A 26,757-nucleotide genomic window follows, 5' to 3' on the forward strand; every position below is an offset into this window, starting at 1 on the left:
GCAACCAGTCAGGATGCTCTCGATGGTGCAGCTTTAGAACCTTTTGAGGATCTAAGGACCCATGCCAAATATTTTTTTGTCCCGATAGTTTGTTGAGATGTGGACGCCAAGGAACCTGAAGCTCTCAACCTGTTCCACTACAGCCCCGTCGATGAGAATGGGGGCATGCTCGGCCCTCCTTTTCCTGTAGTCTAACCTAACCTTTGTCTTGCTCACATTGAGGGAGAGGTTGTTGTCCTGGCACCACACTGCCAGGTCTCTGTCCTCCTCCCTGTAGGCTGTCTCATCATTGTCGGTGATCAGGCCTACCACCGTTGTGTTGTCAGCAAACTTAATGATGGTGTTGGAGTCGTGCTTGTCCACACGGTCATGGGGGAACAGGGAGTACAGGAGGGGACTAAGCACGCACCCCTGAGGGGCCCCCGTGTTGAGGATCAGCATGGCAGGTGTGCTGTTGCCTACCCTTACCACCTGGGGGCAGCCTGTTAGGAAGTCCAGGATCCAATTGCAGAGGGAGGTGTTCAGTCCCAGTGTCAGCCGGTGTAGTAGTCGTCAATCTTAGTCCTGTATTGATGCTTTGCCTGTTTGATCGTTCGTTGGAGGGCATAACGCGATTTCTTATAAACTTCCGGGTTAGATTCCCGCTCCTTGAAAGAGGCAGCTCTACCCTTTAGCTCAGTGCAGATGTTGCCTGTAATCCATGGCTTCTGGTTGGGGTATATGCGTACGGTCACCTTGGGGATGACATCATCGATGCACTTATTTGACGAAGCCGCTGTCTGATATGGTGTACTCCTCAATGCCATCGGATGAATCAGGAAAATAGAATTATGGTATGCCAAATACAAATGGAGAGCTTTGTATACGTGTCTCTGTGTGTGGAGTGAAGGTGGTCTCGAGTTTTCCTCCATTCATTTTTTTCCCATAAGGGATTTTAGAAACACTTAATATAAAGGCTGTGTTTCTACCCTGGTGTGAAGGTTTGATAACCGTGTAAAGCTCTCTGACAAGGTGACTTTTATCAATATATTCGGCTCTATTTACTCTCAGATTTGAACATGCAAATTAGCACCGTGGTACCGTAGACTTCATCCAAGACTACAAATCCCAGCATGCTCATGCACGTCATCTCTTGCTGACTGACACCTTTGCTAACAGGTATTGTGTCAATTTAAAACTTGCCCAAGACAGTTCACAGAATTATCAATGTAAAGGAGTTTAGCCAATTTATTAATTACTAAATTTAGCTATAATTAGTTAATTCAGAGATTCTTACCTTTGCCTCAACTCAATTCAATTTTCGTCTGAATTGTCATGGTATTTGTAGTTCTTTGACACATTAGCAGCTAATTAGCATTTCATTTTTTAGGGGGGGGGTTAATACAGGCGGATATAAATTGATAAGCATTTATCAGAGAGACATTTACACGGTTATCGAAACATCACACCAGGGTAAAAACACAGCCCTTATATGAATTGTTTCTCAAATCTCCTGTGGGGATTCCTCTCTCCTTCTTTCTGTAGTATTTCTGAAATATGGGTAAATGCTGCCCTCGTGTGGTCAATAATGGAATCATATCATAATAATCTTGCCAAAAATAAATACCAGCAAACTAGTTAGTTAGTTAGATATATAGATAGATAGAGATAGATATTATTGCCCACAGCGATAACAATTTAACACCATGTTGCCCCCCCCCCACCCTCAGAGGCCCAGAGGAAGCTGATGCCAGAGACAATAGTACCAGGGACTGTGCCGACAAAGTCCCCCACCGCCATGCAGCTGACCAGGGAACTACTGAAAGAGAAGGGCATCGCTGGGCTGTACAAGGGCCTAGGGGCCACACTGCTCAGGTAGGGCTCTATGCAAGGACCTAGGGGACACACTGCTCAGGAAGGTCTCTATACAAGGACCTGGGGGCCCACACTGCTCAGGTAGGGCTCTATACAAGGACCTGGGAGCCACACTGCTCAGGTAGGGCTCTATACAAGGGCCTAGGGGCCATACTGCTCAGGTAGGGCTCTATACAAGGACCTGGGGGCCGCACTGCTCTCATACACTGCATGACACCATGTAGAAACATACACTGCTCTGACCACCAAGCACTTCACCACTCTAGATTCTTGCATTGTCTTAACTTGGTTCTTTACCTCCTCTCTCCTTGCCTCCTTTCTCCTTGCCTCCTCAAAATGCTACAGTCTATCTATAGAGACACAGACACAATGCTCTGTCCGCTGAGGTTTGACAAAATGATCAACTCTACTCTGCTGATTTCTAATTCTCTCATTCCCCCACCTCCCCTCCACTACCTCCACCTCCCCTACCCCCCCTCCCCTACCTCCCCTCCACTACCTCCACCTCCCCTACCTCCCCTCCACTACCTCCCCTCCACTACCTCCACCTCCCCTCCACTACCTCCACCTCCCCTCCCCTACCTCCCCTCCACTACCCCCTCCCCTACCTACCCTCCACTACCTCCCCTCCACTACCTCCCCTCCACTACCTCCCCTCCACTACCTCCCCCCTACCTCCCCTCCCCTACCTCACCTCCACTACCTCCCTCCCCTACCTCACCTCCACTACCTCCCCCCTCCACTACCTCCCCTCCACTACCTCCCCTCCACTACCTCACCTCCCCTACCCCTCACCTCCCTCCACTACCCCCCCCTCCACTACCTCACCTCCCCTACCTCCCCTCCCCTACCTCACCTCCACTACCTCCCTCCCCTACCTCCCCCCTCCACTACCTCCCCTCCACTATGTCACCTCACTACCCCTCCACTACCCCCTCCCTCCACTACCCCCTCCACTACCTCCCCTCCACTACCTCCTCTCCTCTCAGGGATGTTCCATTCTCCATCATCTACTTCCCTCTGTTTGCCAACCTGAACACCCTGGGGAAGAGAGGAGCGGAGGGCCCCGCCCCTTTCTACGTGTCATTCCTGGCAGGCTGTCTGGCTGGCAGCACGGCCGCCGTGGCTGTCAACCCTGTAGATGGTGAGACATAATATTAGAATGAATAATACTGTAGTAATATAGGCTGGCAGTGTGTGAGACATAGACTTCTTATGAGACCCTAGAATGTCGTACGTTCTGTATTTAGTCTGGATCTTACACCAATCATACGTTCTTAGTTGCGTTAGTGTGTGTTTTGTTGTGGTATTAACATGGTGTTGTTGTGTATTTACAGTGATTAAGACCAGGATCCAGTCTATGAACAGGGGGAGTACAGAGGAAACCTACAGTGGGGTGACTGATTGTATCAGGTAACCTCAATCGCACCAACACCTATCTTAACTAGGCTAGTTCACAACATATCTTAACTAGGCTAGTTTACAACATAACTTAACTAGGCTAGTTCACAACATATCTTAACGAGGCTAGTTTACAACATATCTTAACTAGGCTAGTTCACAACATATCTTAACGAGGCTAGTTTACAACATATCTTAACTAGGCTAGTTCACAACATATCTTAACGAGGCTAGTTTACAACATATCTTAACTAGGCTAGTTCACAACATATCTTAACGAGGCTAGTTCACAACATATCTTAACGAGGCTAGTTTACAACATATCTTAACTAGGCTAGTTCACAACATATCTTAACGAGGCTAGTTTACAACATATCTTAACTAGGCTAGTTCACAACATAGCTTAACTAGGCTAGTTCTCAACATATCTTAACTAGGCTAGTTCACAACATATCTTAACTAGGCTAGTTCACAACATATCTTAACTAGGCTAGTTCACAACATATCTTAACTAGGCTAGTTTACAACATAACTTAACTAGGCTAGTTCACAACATATCTTAACGAGGCTAGTTTACAACATATCTTAACGAGGCTAGTTTACAACATATCTTAACTAGGCTAGTTCACAACATATCTTAACGAGGCTAGTTTACAACATATCTTAACTAGGCTAGTTCACAACATAGCTTAACTAGGCTAGTTCACAACATATCTTAACTAGGCTAGTTAACAACATATCTTAACTAGGCTAGTTCACAACATATCTTAACTAGGCTAGTTCACAACATATCTTAACTAGGCTAGTTCACAACATATCTTAACTAGGCTAGTTCACAACATATCTTAACTAGGCTAGTTCACAACATATCTTAACTAGGCTAGTTTACAACCCATCTTAACTAGGCTAGTTTACAACATCTTAATACAACATATCTTAACTAGGCTAGTTCACAACATATCTTAACTAGGCTAGTTCACAACATATCTTAACTAGGCTAGTTCACAACATATCTTAACTAGGCTAGTTCACAACATATCTTAACTAGGCTAGTTCACAACATATCTTAACTAGGCTAGTTCACAACATATCTAACTAGGCTAGTTTGCAACTATCTTAACTAGGCTAGTTCACAACCTATCTTAACTAGGCTAGTTCACAACATATCTTAACTAGGCTAGTTCACAAAATATCTTAACTAGGCTAGTTCATCAACATATCTTAACTAGGCTAGTTTACAACATATCTTAACTAGGCTAGTTCACAACATATCTTAACGAGGCTGCTTTACAACATATCTTAACTAGGCTAGTTCACAAAATATATCTTAACGAGGCTAGTTTACAATTATCTTAACTAGGCTAGTTCACAAGCATATCTTAACGAGGCTAGTTTACAACATATCTTAACTAGGCTAGTTCACAACATATCTTAACGAGGCTAGTTCACAACATATCTTAACGAGGCTAGTTTACAACATATCTTAACTAGGCTAGTTAACAAATATCTTAACTAGGCTAGTTCACAACCTATCTTAACTAGGCTAGTTCAAACATATCTTAACGAGGCTGTGTTTACAAGGATATATTAACTAGGCTAGTTCACAACATATCTTAACTAGGCTAGTTCACAACATATCTTAACTAGGCTAGTTTACAACATAAATGTTTAGGCTAGTTCAAATATCTTAACTAGGCTAGTTTACAACCTATCTTAACTAGGCTAGTTTACAACCTCTTAACTAGGCTAGTTCACAACATATCTTAACTAGGCTAGTTCACAACATATCTTAACTAGGCTAGTTCACAACATATCTTAACTAGGCTAGTTTACAACATATCTTAACTAGGCTAGTTTACAACATATCTTAACTAGGCTAGTTTACAACATATCTTAACTAGGCTAGTTTACAACATATCTTAACTAGGCTAGTTTACAACATATCTTAACTAGGCTAGTTTACAACATATCTTAACTAGGCTAGTTTACAACATATCTTAACTAGGCTAGTTTACAACATATCTTAACTAGGCTAGTTTACAACATATCTTAACTAGGCTAGTTTACAACATATCTTAACTAGGCTAGTTTACAACATATCTTAACTAGGCTAGTTTACAACATATCTTAACTAGGCTAGTTTACAACATATCTTAACTATGATAGTTTACAACATATCTTAACTAGGCTAGTTCACAACATATCTTAACTAGGCTAGTTCACAACATATCTTAACTAGACTAGTGGCAAGGCTTAATCTGGAACTGCACGTTGAAGGTAGAAATAGAATGACTAGAGCACACACAACCTCCTATACGATTTCAACCTACAGTTGAAGTCAGAAGTTTACATACACTTAGGTTGGAGTCATTAAAACTCATTTTTTTCAACCACTCCACAAATTTCTTGTTGACAAACTTTAGTTTCGGCAAGTCGGTTAGGACATCTACTTTGTGCACGACACAGGTAATGTTTCCAACAATTGTTAACAGACAGATTATTTTACTTATAGTTCATTGTATCTCAATTCCAGTGGGTCAGAAGTTTACATAAACTAAGTTGACTGCCTTTAAACAGCTTGGAAAATTCCAAGAAAAGGATGTCATGGCTGTAGAAGCTTCTGATAGGCTAATTGACATCCTTTGTCAATTGGAGGTGTACCTGTGGATGTATTTCAAGGCCTACCTTAAAACTTAGTGCCTCTTTGCTTGACATCATGGGAAAATCTAAAGAAATCAGCCAAGACCTCAGAAAAACATTGTAGACTTCCACAAGTCTGGTTCAAAATTAAACGCCTGAAGGTACCACATCATCTGTACAAACAATAACCTATAAACACCATGGGACCACGCAGCCGTCATACTGTTAAGGAGACGCATTCTGTCTCCTTAGAATGAACATACTTTGGTGCAAAAAGTCTCAATCCCAGAACAACAGCAAAGGACCTTGTGAAGATGCTGCAGGTCCAAAAGTATCTATATCCACAGTAAACTGTTCGAAAACCTGAAAGGCCGATCAAAGGAAGAAGACTAAAACCCCATAAATAACCCAGACTGCGGTTTGCAACTGCACACGGGGACAACGATCGTACTTTTTGCAGAAATGTTCTCTGGTCTGATGAAACAAAAATAGAACTGTTTGGCCATAATGACCATCGGTATGTTTGGAGGAAAAAGGGGGAGGCTTGCAAGCCGAAGAACACCATCCCAACCGTGAAGAACGGGGGTGGCAGCATCATGTTGTGGGGGTGCTTTGCTGCAGGAGGGACTGGTGCACTTCACAAAATAGATGGCATCATGAGGAAAGACAATTATGTAGATATTTTGAAGCAACATCTCAAGACATCAGTCAGGAAGTTAAAGCTTGGTCCCAAATGGATCTTCCAAATGGACAATGACCCCAAGCATACAACCAAAGTTGTGGCAAATTGGCTTAAGGACAACAAAGTCAAGGTATTGGAGTGGCCATCACAAAGCCCTGACCTCAATCCCGTAGGAAATTTGTGTGGAAGAACTGAAAAAGCGTGTTTGAGCAAGGAGGCCTACAAACCTGACTCAGTTACACCAGCTCTGTCAGTGGGAATGGGCCAAAATTCACCCAACTTATTGTGGGAAACTTGTGGAAGGCTACCAGAAATGTTTGACCCAAGTTAAATAGTTTAAAGGCAATGCTACCAAATACTAATTGAGTGTATGTAAACTTCTGACCCACTGGGAATGTGATGAAAGAAATAAAAGCTTAAATAAATAATTCTCTCTACTATTATTCTGACATTTCACATTCTTAAAATAAAGTGATGATCCTAACTGACCTAAAACAGGGAATTTTTACTAGGATTAAACGTCAGGAATTGTGAAAAAACTGAGTTTAAATGTAGCTGGCTGAGGTGTATGTAAACTTCCCACTTCCACTGTATTTGGCAGTAAATTTGATCTACACAATACATTTCTATGTGAACATTCTGTAAATGTCTATTCTCCTGAATGTCCGTTGCCCCACGATGTACATTATCCAATCATATCAATTAGCCAATGATATTTTGTACAGAAAAGTAAAAAAAATAAGTTGTGATGCTCAACTCCCCGAATGTCTCGTTCAACATGCCACTGAAAAGTTTGAAAGCTGCAATTAATGTTACGATACCTGAAAATAATGCAACTTAATTCAAAGCCATTTGCAAAAAAAGTAAGTTGGATGCTTTGCAATTTAAAAAAAACTTTAACCTCTTTGTCCATCTGCGAGGAAGTGATCTTGTTTCAAACACACCATCTTTAAAGGGATAGATACAAACTAACATGATGTTCCACCTGCCTTGGCTATAGTTGATCCAAGAAGGCAGTTTTGGTGACAGTTTCCTTTGGTCATTAATAGAAATTTTTTGTTACTGTTAGCTCTCACATTAAACTGTTACTGTTAGCTCTCACATTAAACTGTTAACTGTTAGCTCTCACATTAAACTGTTGCTGTTAGCTCTCACATTAAACTGTTAGCTCTTAGCTCACATTAAACTGTTACTGTTAGCTCTCACATTAAACTGTTACTGTTAGCTCTCATATTAAACTGTTACTGTTAGCTCTCTCACATTAAACTGTTACTGTTAGCTCTCACATTAAACTGTTACTGTTAGCTCTCACATTAAACTGTTACTGTTAGCTCTCATATTAAACTGTTACTGTTAGCTCTCACATTAAACTGTTACTGTTAGCTCTCATATTAAACTGTTACTGTTAGCTCTCATATTAAACTGTTACTGTTAGCTCTCACATTAAACTGTTACTGTTAGCTCTCACATTAAACTGTTACTGCTCTCTCACATTAAACTGTTACTGTTAGCTCTCTCATTAAACTGTTACTGTTAGCTCTCATATTAAACTGTTACTGTTAGCTCTCTCTCATTAAACTGTTACTGTTAGCTCTCACATTAAACTGTTACTGTTAGCTCTCATATTAAACTGTTACTGTTAGCTCTCATATTAAACTGTTACTGTTAGCTCTCACATTAAACTGTTACTGTTAGCTCTCACATTAAACTGTTACTGTTAGCTCTCACATTAAACTGTTACTGTTAGCTCTCACATTAAACTGTTACTGTTAGCTCTCATATTAAACTGTTACTGTTAGCTCTCATATTAAACTGTTACTGTTAGCTCTCACATTAAACTGTTACTGTTAGCTCTCACATTAAACTGTTACTGTTAGCTCTCTCACATTAAACTGTTACTGTTAGCTCTCACATTAAACTGTTAGCTCTCTCACATTAATCTGTTACTGTTAGCTCTCATATTAAACTGTTACTGCTCTCTCACATTAAACTGTTACTGTTAGCTCTCACATTAAACTGTTACTGTTAGCTCTCTCACATTAAACTGTTACTGTTAGCTCTCACATTAAACTGTTACTGTTAGCTCTCATATTAAACTGTTACTGTTAGCTCTCATATTAAACTGTTACTGTTAGCTCTCATATTAAACTGTTACTGTTAGCTCTCACATTAAACTGTTACTGTTAGCTCTCACATTAAACTGTTACTGTTAGCTCTCACATTAAACTGTTACTGTTAGCTCTCACATTAAACTGTTACTGTTAGCTCTCACATTAAACTGTTACTGTTAGCTCTCTCACATTAAACTGTTACTGTTAGCTCTCACATTAAACTGTTACTGTTAGCTCTCACATTAAACTGTTACTGTTAGCTCTCTCACATTAAACTGTTACTGTTAGCTCTCACATTAAACTGTTACTGTTAGCTCTCACATTAAACTGTTACTGTTAGCTCTCACATTAAACTGTTACTGTTAGCTCTCACATTAAACTGTTACTGTTAGCTCTCATATTAAACTGTTACTGTTAGCTCTCTCATTAAACTGTTACTGTTAGCTCTCATATTAAACTGTTACTGTTAGCTCTCATATTAAACTGTTACTGTTAGCTCTCACATTAAACTGTTACTGTTAGCTCTCACATTAAACTGTTACTGTTAGCTCTCTCATTAAACTGTTACTGTTAGCTCTCACATTAAACTGTTACTGTTAGCTCTCACATTAAACTGTTACTGTTAGCTCTCATATTAAACTGTTACTGTTAGCTCTCATATTAAACTGTTACTGTTAGCTCTCATATTAAACTGTTACTGTTAGCTCTCACATTAAACTGTTACTGTTAGCTCTCTCACATTAAACTGTTACTGTTAGCTCTCATATTAAACTGTTACTGTTAGCTCTCACATTAAACTGTTACTGTTAGCTCTCACATTAAACTGTTACTGTTAGCTCTCACATTAAACTGTTACTGTTAGCTCTCTCACATTAAACTGTTACTGTTAGCTCTCACATTAAACTGTTACTGTTAGCTCTCTCACATTAAACTGTTACTGTTAGCTCTCACATTAAACTGTTACTGTTAGCTCTCACATTAAACTGTTACTGTTAGCTCTCTCACATTAAACTGTTACTGTTAGCTCTCACATTAAACTGTTACTGTTAGCTCTCTCACATTAAACTGTTACTGTTAGCTCTCTCACATTAAACTGTTACTGTTAGCTCTCACATTAAACTGTTACTGTTAGCTCTCTCACATTAAACTGTTACTGTTAGCTCTCACATTAAACTGTTACTGTTAGCTCTCACATTAAACTGTTACTGTTAGCTCTCACATTAAACTGTTACTGTTAGCTCTCACATTAAACTGTTACTGTTAGCTCTCATATTAAACTGTTACTGTTAGCTCTCACATTAAACTGTTACTGTTAGCTCTCTCACATTAAACTGTTACTGTTAGCTCTCACATTAAACTGTTACTGTTAGCTCTCACATTAAACTGTTACTGTTAGTTCTCACATTAAACTGTTACTGTTAACTCTCTCACATTAAACTGTTACTGTTAGCTCTCACATTAAACTGTTACTGTTAGCTCTCACATTAAACTGTTACTGTTAGCTCTCATATTAAACTGTTACTGTTAGCTCTCTCACATTAAACTGTTACTGTTAGCTCTCATATTAAACTGTTACTGTTAGCTCTCATATTAAACTGTTACTGTTAGCTCTCTCACATTAAACTGTTACTGTTAGCTCTCACATTAAACTGTTACTGTTAGCTCTCATATTAAACTGTTACTGTTAGCTCTCACATTAAACTGTTACTGTTAGCTCTCTCACATTAAACTGTTACTGTTAGCTCTCACATTAAACTGTTACTGTTAGCTCTCACATTAAACTGTTACTGTTAGCTCTCACATTAAACTGTTACTGTTAGCTCTCACATTAAACTGTTACTGTTAGCTCTCACATTAAACTGTTACTGTTAGCTCTCACATTAAACTGTTACTGTTAGCTCTCTCACATTAAACTGTTACTGTTAGCTCTCACATTAAACTGTTACTGTTAGCTCTCTCATTAAACTGTTACTGTTAGCTCTCACATTAAACTGTTACTGTTAGCTCTCTCACATTAAACTGTTACTGTTAGCTCTCACATTAAACTGTTACTGTTAGCTCTCACATTAAACTGTTACTGTTAGCTCTCACATTAAACTGTTACTGTTAGCTCTCACATTAAACTGTTACTGTTAGCTCTCTCATTAAACTGTTACTGTTAGCTCTCATTAAACTGTTACATTAAACTGTTACTGTTAGCTCTCACATTAAACTGTTACTGTTAGCTCTCTCACATTAAACTGTTACTGTTAGCTCTCACATTAAACTGTTACTGTTAGCTCTCTCACATTAAACTGTTACTGTTAGCTCTCTCACATCAAACTGTTACTGTTAGCTCTCACATCAAACTGTTACTGTTAGCTCTCACATTAAACTGTTACTGTTAGCTCTCACATCAAACTGTTACTGTTAGCTCTCACACATTACTGTTCTTGTACCCATGTAATAAAACTGTAATTACTTTTGGAGCTAAATGTTATTAACATGTTGTGACATAATACTTGTGTAATTGCATTTTAATTGCATAGCAATGAGCTGAGAGTTTTTTGTTGTTGTTTGTAATTACTGTTTACGATGGAATAGCGACTGCTCCTTATTCCACTTTATATGTAATGACTTCATGATGATACAATTATAAAGCAATTTCCAATCTCCTACGTAACAATGTTGCTCCTGTAATAATCACAACGTTGCCAGACATGTAGAGGAGAACTGGATGTTTTGTTCATAACGAGTGACGTAAGGTGACACAGGAAGTTAGACACAGGAAGTTAGTTAGACTGTCTAACTTCCTGTGTCACCTTACGTCACTCGTTATGAACATATATGTTCTGGTTGTTTTTGGACGCTGTAGAAGCGATCAACTCTGTGGTCCTTCTGTAGCTCAGTTGGTAGAGCATGGCGCTTGTAACGCCAGGGTAGTGGGTTCGATTCCCGGGACCACCCATACGTAGAATGTATGCACACATGACTGTAAGTCGCTTTGGATAAAAGCGTCTGCTAAATGGCATATGTTATTATTATTATTATTATTATTAACTCTAATGTCGGGGTGATTCATGTATCTAATTACAGGCTGGATGAAAGGCCATATTTAAGAGCCCTTCAGCCATCAAATCATTTTTTTTTTGTTGTTGGGGGTTCAAATAACTAGCATATTATTATTATTATTTGGTTTCCCGAGAGTTTTACTTTTCTGAGAGCTTTATTTAATTTATTTCAGTTAAAACTAAAACTAAAGTTAAAACTTTTAGTTAAAACTCTATATAAACTATATTACATATATAAACTATATTACATATATAAACTATATTACATATATAAACTATATTACATATATAAACTATATTACATATATAAACTATATTAAATATATAAACTATATTACATATATAAACTATATTAAATATATAAACTATATTACATATATAAACTATATTAAATATATAAACTATATTCGACCACCTCGTATTTAAAACAAAACAAAAAATGTCTGCATTTGAAATGAAAGAAAACCGATTTCCTGCGTAAGTCTGGAGTTGTTCGAGAACATACCCCTGTTGTTTTTTGCTGTGTCATAGCACACACATGCTGGAGTTTACAAAACAAAATGGCCACTGGAAATAAGGATGATGTGATTCTGCCAGATAGGCTAGGGAAAGCCTTTCCATCTACCAGATGACCGTTATCATTAACATCTCTAGATCTGTTCCCTATTTTTTTTGGGGGTGGCCGGAAACAATTTAGCTGCTGTGGTGCATTGCCATATTCAATTAAAATACATCATTAGTAACGAGGTAAAACTATTCACTGATATGTTGTTGCTAATCTGTGTTGCCCGTGTCTCTCCTCTCTTCTCTTCCATCAGTAAAATAATGAAGAACGAGGGTCCTTCAGCATTCCTGAAGGGGGCGTACTGCCGTGCCCTGGTCATCGCGCCCTTATTTGGTATCGCCCAGGTGGTCTACTTCTTCGGCGCGGGAGAATACATCCTCAGCTTCCTGCCTGGCAACTAAGTGACAAGAACATCAACCATTCAGATCTCTGCCTTTCCCTCCTCCCTTACAAAATCACAAGTACATCATGCACGGACCATACACCTTTAGGATCCAGTCACCACTAGGATCCAGTCACCTCTAGGATCCAGTCCACTCTAGGATCCAGTCACCTCTAGGATCCAGTCACCGCTAGGATCCAGTCACCTCTAGGATCCAGTCCCCACAACTCTCTGCCTCTCTTTCCTTCACAACTACATCGATAGGATCCAGGAGATCACCTGTCATCACTAAAATAAGGTTTTGATCACATCCATCAATTTGGGGTTTCTTTATTTGACCCTCTAGAGGTGAACAAGTTGCGTGTCGCCTCTTTCGGTGTCCCTATCGTGTTGAATGTAATGTTATGGTTGTGAGCACACTAACAGGAACACTAGGACGTTGATTTGCCAAACTGTCTAACGTCGGCAACACAAGAGTCCAGTGGAATTGAAGCCACAAATATCACGTTCTTAAACGACGTTTGATTTTTGTTTGTTTTTTAATAATAATTTTCGTTTTTTAAAATGTGGCCGTGGTTACAGGGTAGTCCTTTTGTCTGAATAGGGTGCTGCAGTTGTTACAAGCAGCTATATCGGTAGTTAGTCATCTCTGTCAGTACAGCCATAGCAGCAGAATGGTCACATGATGACGTCTGTTGCCTATTCATCACGTTTAACGTTTAACAACATATCTTGTAATAATATAAGTAGTACAACATCGTTGATCCAAATGAAGAAGGATTTAATGAGACACAAGATCAGTTAGAGAGATTACGAAGCACCCTGTACACTCGTGGGAATTATGTGGATAGGGCTAAATTCAAATGTTTATTTTTATTTTTACAGAAGAAAAATGAAAAGTATTTGCATAAAGATGGTAGCAATTCAAAGGGAACAGTTTAGAGATAATCAAATGATCAGCCCGAAGGTGAGGACACAACAGTTCACCCGACACAAGACTGAATCCCAAAACATTAACTCTGTTGATTTGATGTATATTTGACATGTAATGTACTTTTCACAGCATTTGTTGATAAGGACGTGTGAAAATACTCTGGACACATTCAGTAACATGATCAGATTATTCCTGGGAAATGTGGGGTGGAAACAACATAAGACAGAACAATGACAAAGGGTTTGAGTGAGAGGACTAACCGGTGTCTATCCTATACAGAACATCGGTCTCAATCCACTCCCTACTCACTACCTCTCTCTACTCCCTACCTCTCCCTACTCACTACCTCTCCCTACCTCTCCCTACTCCCTACCTCTCCCTACTCACTACCTCTCTCTACTCCCTACCTCTCCCTACTCCCTACCTCTCCCTACTCCCTACCTCTCCCTACTCCCTACCTCTCCCTACTCCCTACCTCTCCCTACTCCCTACCTCTCCCTACTCCCTACCTCCCCCTACTCCCTACCTCTCCCTACTCCCTACCTCTCCCTACTCCCTACCTCTCCCTACTCCCTACCTCTCCCTACTCCCTACCTCTCCCTACCTCTCCCTACTCCCTACCTCTCCCTACTCCCTACCTCTCCCTACTCCCTACCTCTCTCTACTCCCTACCTCTCCCTACTCCCTACCTCTCCCTACTCACTACCTCTCCCTACTCCCTACCTCTCCCTACCTCTCCCTACTCCCTACCTCTCCCTACTCCCTACCTCTCCCTACTCCCTACCTCTCCCTACCTCTCCCTACTCCCTACCTCTCTCTACTCCCTACCTCTCCTACTCCCTACCTCTCCCTACTCCCTACCTCTCCTACTCACTACCTCTCTCTACTCCTACCTCTCCCTACCTCTCCCTACTCCCTACCTCTCCCTACTCCCTACCTCTCCCTACTCCCTACCTCTCTCTACTCCCTACCTCTCCCTACTCCCTACCTCTCCCTACTCCCTACCTCTCCCTACTCCCTACCTCTCCCTACTCCCTACCTCTCCCTCCTCCCTACCTCTCCCTACCTCTCCCTACTCCCTACCTCTCCCTACTCCCTACCTCTCCCTACTCCCTACCTCCCCCTACTCCCTACCTCTCCCTACTCCCTACCTCTCCCTACTCCCTACCTCTCCCTACTCCCTACCTCTCCCTACTCCCTACTCCCTACCTCTCCCTACTCCCTACCTCTCTCTACTCCCTACCTCTCTCTACTCCCTACCTCTCCCTACTCCCTACCTCTCCCTACTCCCTACCTCTCCCTACTCCCTACCTCTCCCCTACTCCCTACCTCTCCCTACTCCCTACCTCTCCCTACTCCCTACCTCTCCCTACTCCCTACCTCTCCCTACTCCCTACTCCCTACCTCTCCCTACTCCCTACCTCTCCCTACTCCCTACCTCTCCCTACTCCCTACCTCTCCCTACTCCCTACCTCTCCCTACTCCCTACTCCCTACCTCTCCCTACTCCCTACTCCCTACCTCTCCCTACTCCCTACTCCCTACCTCTCCCTACTCCCTACCTCTCCCTACTCCCTACCTCTCCCTACCTCTCCCTACTCCCTACCTCTCTCTACTCCCTACCTCTCCCTACCTCTCCCTACTCCCTACCTCTCCCTACTCCCTACTCCCTACCTCTCCCTACTCCCTACCTCTCCCTACTCCCTACCTCTCTCTACTCCCTACCTCTCCCTACCTCTCCCTACTCCCTACCTCTCCCTACTCCCTACTCCCTACCTCTCTCTACTCCCTACCTCTCCCTACTCCCTACCTCTCCCTACTCCCTACCTCTCCCTACTCCCTACCTCTCCCTACTCCCTACCTCCCCCTACTCCCTACCTCTCCCTACTCCCTACCTCTCCCTACTCCCTACTCCCTACCTCTCCCTACCCCTACCTCTCCCTACTCCCTACCTCTCCCTACTCCCTACCTCTCCCTACTCCCTACCTCTCCCTACTCCCTACCTCTCCCTACTCCCTACCTCTCCCTACTCCCTACCTCTCCTACTCCCTACCTCTCCCTACTCCCTACCTCTCCCTACTCCCTACCTCTCCCTACTCCCTACCTCTCCCTACTCCCTACTCCCTACCTCTCCCTACTCCCTACCTCTCCCTACTCCCTACCTCTCCCTACTCCCTACCTCTCCCTACTCCCTACCTCTCCCTACTCCCTACCTCTCCCTACTCCCTACCTCTCCCTACTCCCTACCTCTCCCTACTCCCTACCTCTCCCTACTCCCTACCTCTCCCTACCCCTACCTCTCCCTACTCCCTACCTCTCCCTACTCCCTACCTCTCCCTACTCCCTACCTCTCCCTACTCCCTACCTCTCCCTACTCCCCACCTACCAATGACAAAGGGTTTGAGTGAGAGGACTAACCGGTGTCTCCAAGTGGACACACAGCTCTCCAAAGTGTGCACAGTTCCCAAGTCATTTCAATGCACCTTTATGACTCAAAGAAGAGTCTTCAGCTATAAGGTCCTTTTTTTTTTGAGCCTCTCCTCGCTGTGCCGTTGATAAACTAGAGCAAACACACTTGTAGTTGAACGCAACCCAGCATCCCACCATCACACAATTACTGTTGTTGTTTATGCAATCCCCCCCTAAAAATGTCAATTTATAAATCGCAATCTGGATCAGGAGGGCGTGATTTTGATGGCTTGTTCTATTGCCAACGTGACTAAGCTAAGTTATAAAATATGATATCACAGTGTTAGGGTTTTCAACAAGGCAGTTCGGGGGAAACACATCATTTAGTTGGCGTATAGAAAAAGAAGTCATGAACGCGTGTTCCACGGCAGATTGACCAAACATAGGCCCATTCCGTTCAGAACAACCCAGGGGTTATGACCCCAAGTGATCTCGTAACTGTACATCAGACATGGTGGTCATAAACGTTACTGTACTGTATTATGACATCAGACATGGTGGTCATAAACGTTACTGTACTGTATTATGACATCAGACATGGTGGTCATAAACGTTACTGTACTGTATTATGACATCAGACATGGTGGTCATAAACGTTACTGTACTGTATTATGACATCAGACATGGTGGTCATAAACGTTACTGTACTGTATTATGACATCAGACATGGTGGTCATAAACGTTACTGTACTGTATTATGACACCAGTTTTATGATTTGGAAATGTGAAATGCATATTTGGGACTCGGGTGTTTTGGCTTGTTTGATGTCAAAGTGGTATTTATTATAATCCTCAACGTCTCGTCTTTTCAAAATACACAGAGTCTCGTCTTAATTTACAGCATTTCCCTTCACTCAGACGACAACAAATGTGCAAAAGTTGCCCAATTAGCAAGGGGGGATGGGGGGGGACAACGTGTTGCGAGGTGCTCAAGTTCAGAACGGCTGTCAGTCAAAACCCTGTGAAGAACAGAGCCAGAGCTCTGATGTCAGGACGACCATGTTACTGTACAGCCACTGCGTTCCAATTTAGGCGCCATTTTTCAACAAGTACGAGTGTAAAGGGCTACCGGACCTGCTATTATGAATTAGAATGATGAATGAGATATTAAATATATATTTACATGTCCGTGTTTCAGACCCAAATCAGTATAATGTGTTAAAGGGTATTACAACTCGTTCTGGATCTCACCTGAACAGCCCAATGATCCCTGCCTTCTAATAGGTTGAAATCAGCCAATCACCTTATAGCTCTGAGTGGACCAGGATAGGGCCTTGTCTCCCCGGTAGTTTCTCCTCTCTGGGGACCAGCGTAAATGCGGGAACCTTACTAAGCCCGTGACATAGAAGGAAATTAGAACTGTCGTAGTACCTGACTTGTACATCGATATCGGTGTTTGTGTTGGAAACAAACTGTAAATAGAGACGGACGGTCATCTTTCCCGCAGAATTATAGAGCGCAGAGATAGACAGAGTCTTCATGTCTCTTAAAGAACTCTTTAGAACATGATTATCGTTTTTTACATTTTATTTACATTTGAGTTTTTATTTCACCTTTTTGTTTAACCAGGTCGGCCAGTTGACAACAAGTCCTCATTTACAACTGCGATAAAGCAAAGCAGTGCGACACAAAACAACCACACGGAGTAAACCAAAAGTTCAGTCAATAACACAATAGGAAACAAATCTATAAACAGTGTGTGCAAAAGGCAAGCTATAATGCATTACGTCTCAATAACTCTAAAAAATAATTAGGCCCAGTGACAGTACTAATACTATGCCAATACAAACACGTCTGTCATTAAGTTTACACTGTACTAGAGAACAGAATCAATGATTCATTGAGGTTTCCACAGTATACTAAAGATAAACTATATCATTGTTTTTATTCCAATCGTTGTCAAATGCAGACTATTTATGCGTTAGTAGGTGTTCTTGGTTTTTCTCTAGACTCTACGTTGTGCATGCGTTTGTTACATCATCGAAAGCCTGCCGCGCCATTGGCCGATCTCGCCGGGGAGATCAAGGTGACTTTGATGTGTCATATCCAATCGAGATTCTGTCCTCTGAGGCTCTGTTCCCAGCGTCTCTAAAGCAGCTCTTTCGAAATGGTCATGGGCCAATAGGGTACACTATTCCCTACATAGTGCACTACTTTGGACCAGGACCATGCCATTTGAAATGTTCATATGAAAAACAACTCCTCAATGTTTTATAATAATTATCATCAATATTCCTTTCTATATATCAATAGCTCTATATAGCTCTATTTCTATAGTTCTATAGCTCTATATCTATAGTTCTATATATCTATAGTTCTATATATCCAGATCTATAGTTCTATATCTGTAGTTCTATATATCCATAGCTCTATATCTATAGGTCTATATATCTATATCTATGGCTCTATATATCTATAGCTAAATATATCTATATCTATATATAGCGCTATATATTTATAGCTCTATATATCTACAGTATATCTATAGCTCTTTATCTATAGCACTATATATATATCTCTATACATCTATAGCTCTATATATCTATAGCTCTATCTCTGTCTCTCTCTGTCTCTCTCTATATGTATATAGTTATATTGCTCTATCTATATATCTATAGCTCTATATATCTATAGCTCTATCTCTCTCTCTGTCTCTCTCTATATGTATATATAGTTATATAGCTCTATCTATATATCTGTCTCTCTCTCTATATATATATATATCTGTCTCTCTCTCTGTCTATATATATATATATATATATATTTATATAGTTATATAGTTATATAGCTCTATCTATATATCTGTATGTATTGTTTTCTGTACCTTATTATATTGTACATATGCAGATGATGTGAACAGTGTCTTTATTGTTTGATTTATGGATGTCTTTACGTTCTACCTCTCCAGTCCCCCTTCCTTCTGTCAATCAATATTGTTGTTGATTTTATGTTTATTATTGTTATTATTCTATTGTTGTTGTGGAAACATTCCAGTGAAGGAATTCCTGTTTATTTTAATGTAAAAATAATATAATTTGAATGCAGGAAGCAGAAAGGGTTGAACTTTATACTCTTAACTGTATACAAGTGGGACCGATAATGTTTTCGCTCTGTGATCTCGTCATTTATGACCAAATACATGTTTACTACTATGCCACCAGGAATTCGTTTCTGAAGAAAATAGAATAAACAATGTGATTATCATTATAAATTAATGTGATTATCATGATAAATTAATGTGATTATCATTATAAATTAATGTGATTACCATTATAAATCAATGTGATTATCATTATAAATTAATGTTATTATCATTATAAATTAATGTGATTATCATTATAAATTAATGTGATTATCATTATAAATTAATGTGAAAACAAACAAACATATTTTTTGATTTTTTTAAATATTTTTTTTAACTTACAGCAATTGAGAAATGTAGCCTAAAAAATTATACTTGAATCTATTTAGTAAATAGTAAATTTAGTGAATCTAATTCTTAAATGCATTACTGTACTAGTTGGGAAAAAGACTTGTTGTCTTTTGTGGCAGTGCCCAAGGTGGCAGTGCCAGAGGTGGCAGTGCCCAAGGTGGCAGTGCCCAAGGTGGCAGTGCCAGAGGTGGCAAAAGCCTTGGTGGCAGTGCCCAAGGTGGCAGTGCCCAAGGTGGCAGTGCCCAAGGTGGCAGTGCCAGAGGTGGCAGTGCCCAAGGTGGCAGTGCCCAAGGTGGCAGTAGTAACAACCATCTCTGGAGCTATGTCTTAAAGTGTGAGAGCCAGCCTGGTTCGGTCCTATTCTGTAGAGGTGAGGTAGCTAGGGAAGTCCTCCTATAGGAGACCTAGGACCACCCTGCCATGACCAGAGAGACAGAGCCTACATTCCAAATGGCACCCTATTCCCTATATAGTGCACTCGTCCCCATAGGCCCTAGTCAAAAGTAGTGCACTCGTCCCCATAGGCCCTAGTCAAAAGTAGTGCACTCGTCCCCATAGGCCCTAGTCAAAAGTAGTGCACTGTAAAGGGAATAGTGTGCCATTTGGGATGGAGCTTATTGATCTCAAAATGTTATTTTATTCATGTTGTTTTTTTCCTCAAAACATTCCAATCGCTTAACTCGTCTCAAATTATGTCATCATTGTGATTACAAATGGCTGTAGTGATTGTTGACAATTGTTATTGTTTTCTTGATTTAATTTTTAAAAATGTTTTACCCTTTTTCCCACGATTTCTTTTTACGGTTTAAATCTTCAAACATGTTGAATTAATGATGTCATTTCCATTTGGTTCGATCAGCTGTGAATTTGCACTTACCGTTTTGATCTGCTTGTGAGTGTACAGTAGAGTATGTGGTGTGTGTGTCTGACTGTGTCGTAATGCTGTAGTTTTTCAGTCGGTTAGTGGCAACAGGTAGCCTAGTGGTTAAGAGTGTTTGGGCCCCGTAACCAAAAAGGTTATTGGTTCGAATCCCTGAGCCGACTAGGTGAAAAACATTTGTTTGAGCGAAGCACTTAACCCTAACTGCTCTGGATAAGAGCGTCTGCGAAATGACTAACATGTATATTTCTGTCTGATTGTCAGTTCCACTTTCTCTGTTTTCTCTCTCCTTTTCGTCTATCACACTCCTCTGTTATCTGTCCATCTGCGTGGCGTGTATCTCAGGGGGCGAGGAGGACCGATGGGGGGGGGGACGAAGAAATCTGAACACCAAAATAAGACATTTTAGAGTATATATATATATATATACACGTTTCTTTTTTTTAAAGCACAAAGGAATATTAGGCACAAGATCACATCAAAACTCACTGTGATACTAGTCATACAAAGGTAATATCCTGTCACTGAAACACTAGACACCACAAGGCAATGTGGGGGAGAGAGAGGGGAGAAACAGAGAGAGGAGAGAAATAGAGAGAGGGGGAGAGAGGGGTGAGAAACAGAGAGAGGAGAGAAACAGAGAGAGAAGAGAAATAGAGAGAGAGGTGAGAAACAGAGAGAGGAGAGAAACAGAGAGAGGGGGAGAGAGGGGTGAGAAACAGAGAGAGGAGAGAAACAGAGAGAGAAGAGAAACAGAGAGAGGAGAGAAATAGAGAGAGGGGTGAGAAACAGAGAGAGGAGAGAAACAGAGAGAGGAGAGAAATAGAGAGAGGAGAGAAACAGAGAGAGGAGAGAAATAGAGAGAGGAGAGAAACAGAGAGAGAAGAGAAACAGAGAGAGGAGAGAAATAGAGAGAGGGGGAGAGAGGGGTGAGAAACAGAGAGAGAAGGGAAAAGATAATATCCTATCACTGAAACACTAGACAACACAAGGCAATGAGCTCTTGGTGTTGGAACAGTGTCATCTTGGAATGAGAAATGCGCCACTATGAGCTCTGCCTATGACACCATGTGTACCAGTAGTAACTCTCTAAGACAGAGTCAGCTCTACAGAGACACCCATAAGGCCTGGGGGCTGTGAGACCTCTCTCCCTCTCCCTATCTTTCACCACTATGAGCTCTGCCTATGACACCATGTGTACCAGTAGTAACTCTCTAAGACAGAGTCAGCTCTACAGAGACACTCGTAAGGCCTGGGGGCTGTGAGACCTCTCTCCCTCTCCCTATCTTTCACCACTATGAGCTCTGCCTATCACACCATGTGTACCAGTAGTAACTCTCTAAGACAGAGTCAGCTCTACAGAGACACTCGTAAGGCCTGGGGGCTGTGAGACCTCTCTCCCTCTCCCTATCTTTCACCACTATGAGCTCTGCCTATCACACCATGTGTACCAGTAGTAACTCTCTAAGACAGAGTCAGCTCTACAGAGACACCCGTAAGGCCTGGGGGCTGTGAGACCTCTCTCCCTCTCCCTATCTTTCACCACTATGAGCTCTGCCTATGACACCATGTGTACCAGTAGTAACTCTCTAAGACAGAGTCAGCTCTACAGAGACACCCATAAGGCCTGGGGGCTGTGAGACCTCTCTCCCTCTCCCTATCTTTCACCACTATGAGCTCTGCCTATGACACCATGTGTACCAGTAGTAACTCTCTAAGACAGAGTCAGCTCTACAGAGACACCCGTAAGGCCTGGGGGCTGTGAGATCTCTCTGTTCTCTCTATTCCCCAAGAGGAACTGTTGTTGTGCTTTAAAGGACTTCGAGGGCTCAATCCGTACGGCGGTGGTTCAGCGCTATGGTGGGATTGAAATGTGATGGTTCACTATGAATTAATTATTTCACGAATAAGGGAACTTTTTAAATTTCAATTGCACATGACAATGGACTGACAGAGGGGGTGTCCCTACACAACACCCTACACCCCCTCTAATGTCAGTCCCTACACAACGCCCCACACCCCCTCTAATGTCAATCCCTACACAACACCCTACACCCCCTCTAATGTCAGTCCCTACACAACACCCTACACCCCCTCTAATGTCAATCCCTACACAACACCCTACACCCCCTCTAATGTCAGTCCCTACACAACACCCTACACCCCCTCTAATGTCAGTCCCTACACAACACCCTACACCCCCTCTAATGTCAATCCCTACACAACGCCCCACACCCCCTCTAATGTCAGTCCCTACACAACACCCTACACCCCCTCTAATGTCAGTCCCTACACAACACCCTACACCCCCTCTAATGTCAGTCCCTACACAACACCCTACACCCCCTCTAATGTCAATCCCTACACAACACCCTACACCCCCTCTAATGTCAGTCCCTACACAACACCCTACACCCCCTCTAATGTCAGTCCCTACACAACACCCTACACCCCCTCTAATGTCAGTCCCTACACAACACCCTACACCCCCTCTAATGTCAGTCCCTACACAACACCCTACACCCCCTCTAATGTCAGTCCCTACACAACACCCTACACCCCCTCTAATGTCAGTCCCTACACAACACCCTACACCCCCTCTGTCAGTCCCTACACAACACCCTACACCCCCTCTAATGTCAGTCCCTACACAACACCCTACACCCCCTCTGTCAGTCCCTACACAACACCCTACACCCCCTCTAATGTCAGTCCCTACACAACACCCTACACACCCTCTAATGTCAGTCCCTACACAAAACCCTACACACCCTCTAATGTCAGTCCCTACACAACGCCCTACACCCCCTCTAATGTCAGTCCCTACACAACACCCTACACCCCCTCTAATGTCAGTCCCTACACAAGGCCCCATAATAAGATGAAGAAAATGAAAATGAAAAACACAAATAAGATGATATTGTATTCCCTGTATTCACTGTTGGCTGTTTAATAAAATGAGATGTCCTCGACTGTCTGTTTTATTCATTTAGACATATTATTTTTTACATACAGCTTTGTCTCATTCAGATACACATCTCTTTTAAAGAAGGACTTATTCAAGATAGCATTCGTCGACGGGCCTTTGTCCTTTGTTGTGAACAAGATATAATTTTATTTCATTCAATATTCCAGTCTTTCAGGAATAGAACTAAACAACAACACACAAATGGTATAAAATAAAGTAAATTGAGTATGATTTGAAGCCAACCCTACACATGGCCAATGACCATGTTTACACACCTGTAACCTTGTATCATGGCTGAGCGTTACACACCTGTAACCTTGTATCATGGCTGAGAGTTACACACCTGTAACCTTGTATCATGGCTGAGCGTTACACACCTGTAACCTTGTATCATGGCTGAGCGTTACACACCTGTGACCTTGTATCATGGCTGAGGGTTACAGACCTGTAACCTTGTATCATGGCTGAGAGTTACACACCTGTAACCTTGTATCATGGCTGAGCGTTACACACCTGTGACCTTGTATCATGGCTGAGGGTTACAGACCTGTAACCTTGTATCATGGCTGAGCGTTACACACCTGTAACCTTGTATCATGGCTGAGCGTTACACACCTGTAACCTTGTATCATGGCTGAGCGTTACACACCTGTAACCTTGTATCATGGCTGAGCGTTACAGACCTGTAACCTTGTATTCTAGCTAAGCGTTACAAACTTGTAACCTTGTATCATGGCTGAGAGTAACACACCTGTAACCTTGTATCATGGCTGAGCGTTACACACCTGTAACCTGTATCATGGCTGAGCGTTACACACCTGTAACCTTGTATCGTTGATGAGCGTATTGTAACCTTATCATGGCTGAGCGTTACACACCTGTAACCTTGTATCATGGCTGAGAGTTACACACCTGTAACCTTGTATCATGGCTGAGCGTTACACACCTGTAACCTTGTATCATGGCTGAGCGTTACACACCTGTAACCTTGTATCATGGCTGAGCGTTACACACCTGTAACCTTGTGTCATGGCTGAGCGTTACACACCTGTAACCTTGTATCATGGCTGAGCGTTACACACCTGTAACCTTGTATCATGGCTGGGCGTTACACACCTGTAACCTTGTGTCATGGCTGAGCGTTACACACCTGTAACCTTGTATCGTGGCTGAGCGTTACACACCTGTAACCTTGTATCATGGCTGAGCGTTACACACCTGTAACCTTGTGTCGTGGCTGAGCGTTACACACCTGTAACCTTGTGTCATGGCTGAGGGTTACACACCTGTAACCTTGTATCGTGGCTGAGCGTTACACACCTGTAACCTTGTATCGTGGCTGAGCGTTACACACCTGTAACCTTGTATCGTGGCTGAGCGTTACACACCTGTAACCTTGTATCGTGGCTGAGCGTTACACACCTGTAACCTTGTATCATGGCTGAGCGTTACACACCTGTAACCTTGTATCGTGGCTGAGCGTTACACACCTGTAACCTTGTATCGTGGCTGAGCGTTACACACCTGTAACCTTGTATCATGGCTGAGCGTTACACACCTGTAACCTTGTATCGTGGCTGAGCGTTACACACCTGTAACCTTGTATCATGGCTGAGCGTTACACACCTGTAACCTTGTATCATGGCTGAGCGTTACACACCTGTAACCTTGTATCATGGCTGAGAGTTACACACCTGTAACCTTGTATCATGGCTGAGAGTTACACACCTGTAACCTTGTATCATGGCTGAGCGTTACACACCTGTAACCTTGTGTCATGGCTGAGCGTTACACACCTGTAACCTTGTATCATGGCTGAGCGTTACACACCTGTAACCTTGTATCATGGCTGAGCGTTACACACCTGTAACCTTGTATCGTGGCTGAGCGTTACACACCTGTAACCTTGTATCATGGCTGAGGGTTACAGACCTGTAACCTTGTATCATGGCTGAGAGTTACACACATGTAACCTTGTATCATGGCTGAGCGTTACACACCTGTAACCTTGTATCATGGCTGAGCGTTACACACCTGTAACCTTGTATCGTGGCTGAGCGTTACACACCTGTAACCTTGTATCGTGGCTGAGCGTTACACACCTGTAACCTTGTATCGTGGCTGAGCGTTACACACCTGTAACCTTGTATCGTGGCTGAGCGTTACACACCTGTAACCTTGTATCGTGGCTGAGCGTTACACACCTGTAACCTTGTATCATGGCTGAGCGTTACACACCTGTAACCTTGTATCGTGGCTGAGCGTTACACACCTGTAACCTTGTATCGTGGCTGAGCGTTACACACCTGTAACCTTGTATCGTGGCTGAGCGTTACACACCTGTAACCTTGTATCGTGGCTGAGCGTTACACACCTGTAACCTTGTAACGTGGCTGAGCGTTACACACCTGTAACCTTGTATCATGGCTGAGCGTTACACACCTGTAACCTTGTATCGTGGCTGAGCGTTACACACCTGTAACCTTGTATCGTGGCTGAGCGTTACACACCTGTAACCTTGTATCATGGCTGAGCGTTACACACCTGTAACCTTGTATCATGGCTGAGCGTTACACACCTGTAACCTTGTATCATGGCTGAGCGTTACACACCTGTAACCTTGTATCATGGCTGAGCGTTACACACCTGTAACCTTGTATCGTGGCTGAGCGTTACACACCTGTAACCTTGTATCATGGCTGAGCGTTACACACCTGTAACCTTGTATCATGGCTGAGCGTTACACACCTGTAACCTTGTATCGTGGCTGAGCGTTACACACCTGTAACCTTGTATCGTGGCTGAGCGTTACACACCTGTAACCTTGTATCGTGGCTGAGCGTTACACACCTGTAACCTTGTATCGTGGCTGAGCGTTACACACCTGTAACCTTGTATCATGGCTGAGCATTACACACCTGTAACCTTGTATCATGGCTGAGCGTTACACACCTGTAACCTTGTATCATGGCTGAGCGTTACACACCTGTAACCTTGTATCGTTGCTGAGCGTTACACACCTGTAACCTTGTATCGTGGCTGAGCGTTACACACCTGTAACCTTGTATCGTGGCTGAGCGTTACACACCTGTAACCTTGTATCATGGCTGAGCGTTACACACCTGTAACCTTGTATCGTTGCTGAGCGTTACACACCTGTAACCTTGTATCGTGGCTGAGCATTACACACCTGTAACCTTGTATCGTGGCTGAGCGTTACACACCTGTAACCTTGTATCGTGGCTGAGCGTTACACACCTGTAACCTTGTATCATGGCCGAGCGTTACACACCTGTAACCTTGTATCGTGGCTGAGCGTTACACACCTGTAACCTTGTGTCGTGGCTGAGCGTTACACACCTGTAACCTCGTATCATGGCTGAGGGTTA

The 26,757-nt window shown here is 42.4% G+C and overlaps 1 protein-coding gene and 3 long non-coding RNA genes across 56 annotated transcripts in view; 2 read left to right on the top strand and 2 right to left on the bottom strand.

Annotated features, from left to right (window-relative positions):
* The window catches only part of LOC127912151 (mitochondrial glutamate carrier 1-like), a 106,028-nt gene extending 92,083 nt beyond the window's left edge, over nt 1-13,945 (top strand). For both annotated transcript variants that reach the window (XM_052481004.1, XM_052481005.1), the window contains 4 exons: nt 1,710-1,854; nt 2,844-2,998; nt 3,192-3,267; nt 12,557-13,945. In XM_052481004.1, the coding sequence (XP_052336964.1) occupies nt 1,710-1,854; nt 2,844-2,998; nt 3,192-3,267; nt 12,557-12,704 (524 nt within the window). In that variant the 3' untranslated portion in view covers nt 12,705-13,945. The remainder of the gene's footprint in view (nt 1-1,709; nt 1,855-2,843; nt 2,999-3,191; nt 3,268-12,556) is intronic.
* An 11-nt stretch (nt 13,946-13,956) lies between these two features.
* LOC127912152 (uncharacterized) lies at nt 13,957-16,148 on the bottom strand. 50 transcript variants are annotated; one of them, XR_008081177.1, is made up of 8 exons: nt 16,001-16,148; nt 15,672-15,899; nt 15,554-15,604; nt 15,446-15,513; nt 15,388-15,411; nt 14,949-15,353; nt 14,557-14,896; nt 13,957-14,447 (listed from the first exon to the last, which is right to left on the bottom strand). It is a non-coding gene; the product is annotated as an uncharacterized LOC127912152 (long non-coding RNA). The 50 variants fall into 50 exon arrangements; XR_008081138.1 differs by having other exon boundaries at nt 14,513-14,590; nt 14,703-14,770; nt 14,829-14,896; nt 14,949-15,513; nt 15,554-15,621; XR_008081174.1 differs by having other exon boundaries at nt 13,957-14,223; nt 14,258-14,291; nt 14,557-14,590; ... (1 more) ...; nt 14,949-15,513; nt 15,554-15,621.
* Nucleotides 16,149-17,556: 1,408 nt separating this feature from the next.
* LOC127912154 (uncharacterized) lies at nt 17,557-20,301 on the top strand. Of its 3 annotated transcripts, XR_008081180.1 has the most exons (3): nt 17,557-19,707; nt 19,738-19,752; nt 19,783-20,301. It is a non-coding gene; the product is annotated as an uncharacterized LOC127912154 (long non-coding RNA). The 3 variants fall into 3 exon arrangements; XR_008081181.1 differs by having other exon boundaries at nt 19,738-20,301; XR_008081179.1 differs by having other exon boundaries at nt 17,557-19,692; nt 19,738-20,301.
* A 789-nt stretch (nt 20,302-21,090) lies between these two features.
* LOC127912153 (uncharacterized) lies at nt 21,091-22,427 on the bottom strand. Its single transcript, XR_008081178.1, has 3 exons — nt 22,044-22,427; nt 21,794-21,918; nt 21,091-21,543 (listed from the first exon to the last, which is right to left on the bottom strand). It is a non-coding gene; the product is annotated as an uncharacterized LOC127912153 (long non-coding RNA).
* Between the last annotated feature and the right edge of the window lie 4,330 nt (nt 22,428-26,757).

Source organism: Oncorhynchus keta, chromosome 26 (genome assembly GCF_023373465.1).
Source record: "Oncorhynchus keta strain PuntledgeMale-10-30-2019 chromosome 26, Oket_V2, whole genome shotgun sequence".
In the NCBI taxonomy this organism is placed as follows: Eukaryota; Metazoa; Chordata; class Actinopteri; order Salmoniformes; family Salmonidae; genus Oncorhynchus; species Oncorhynchus keta.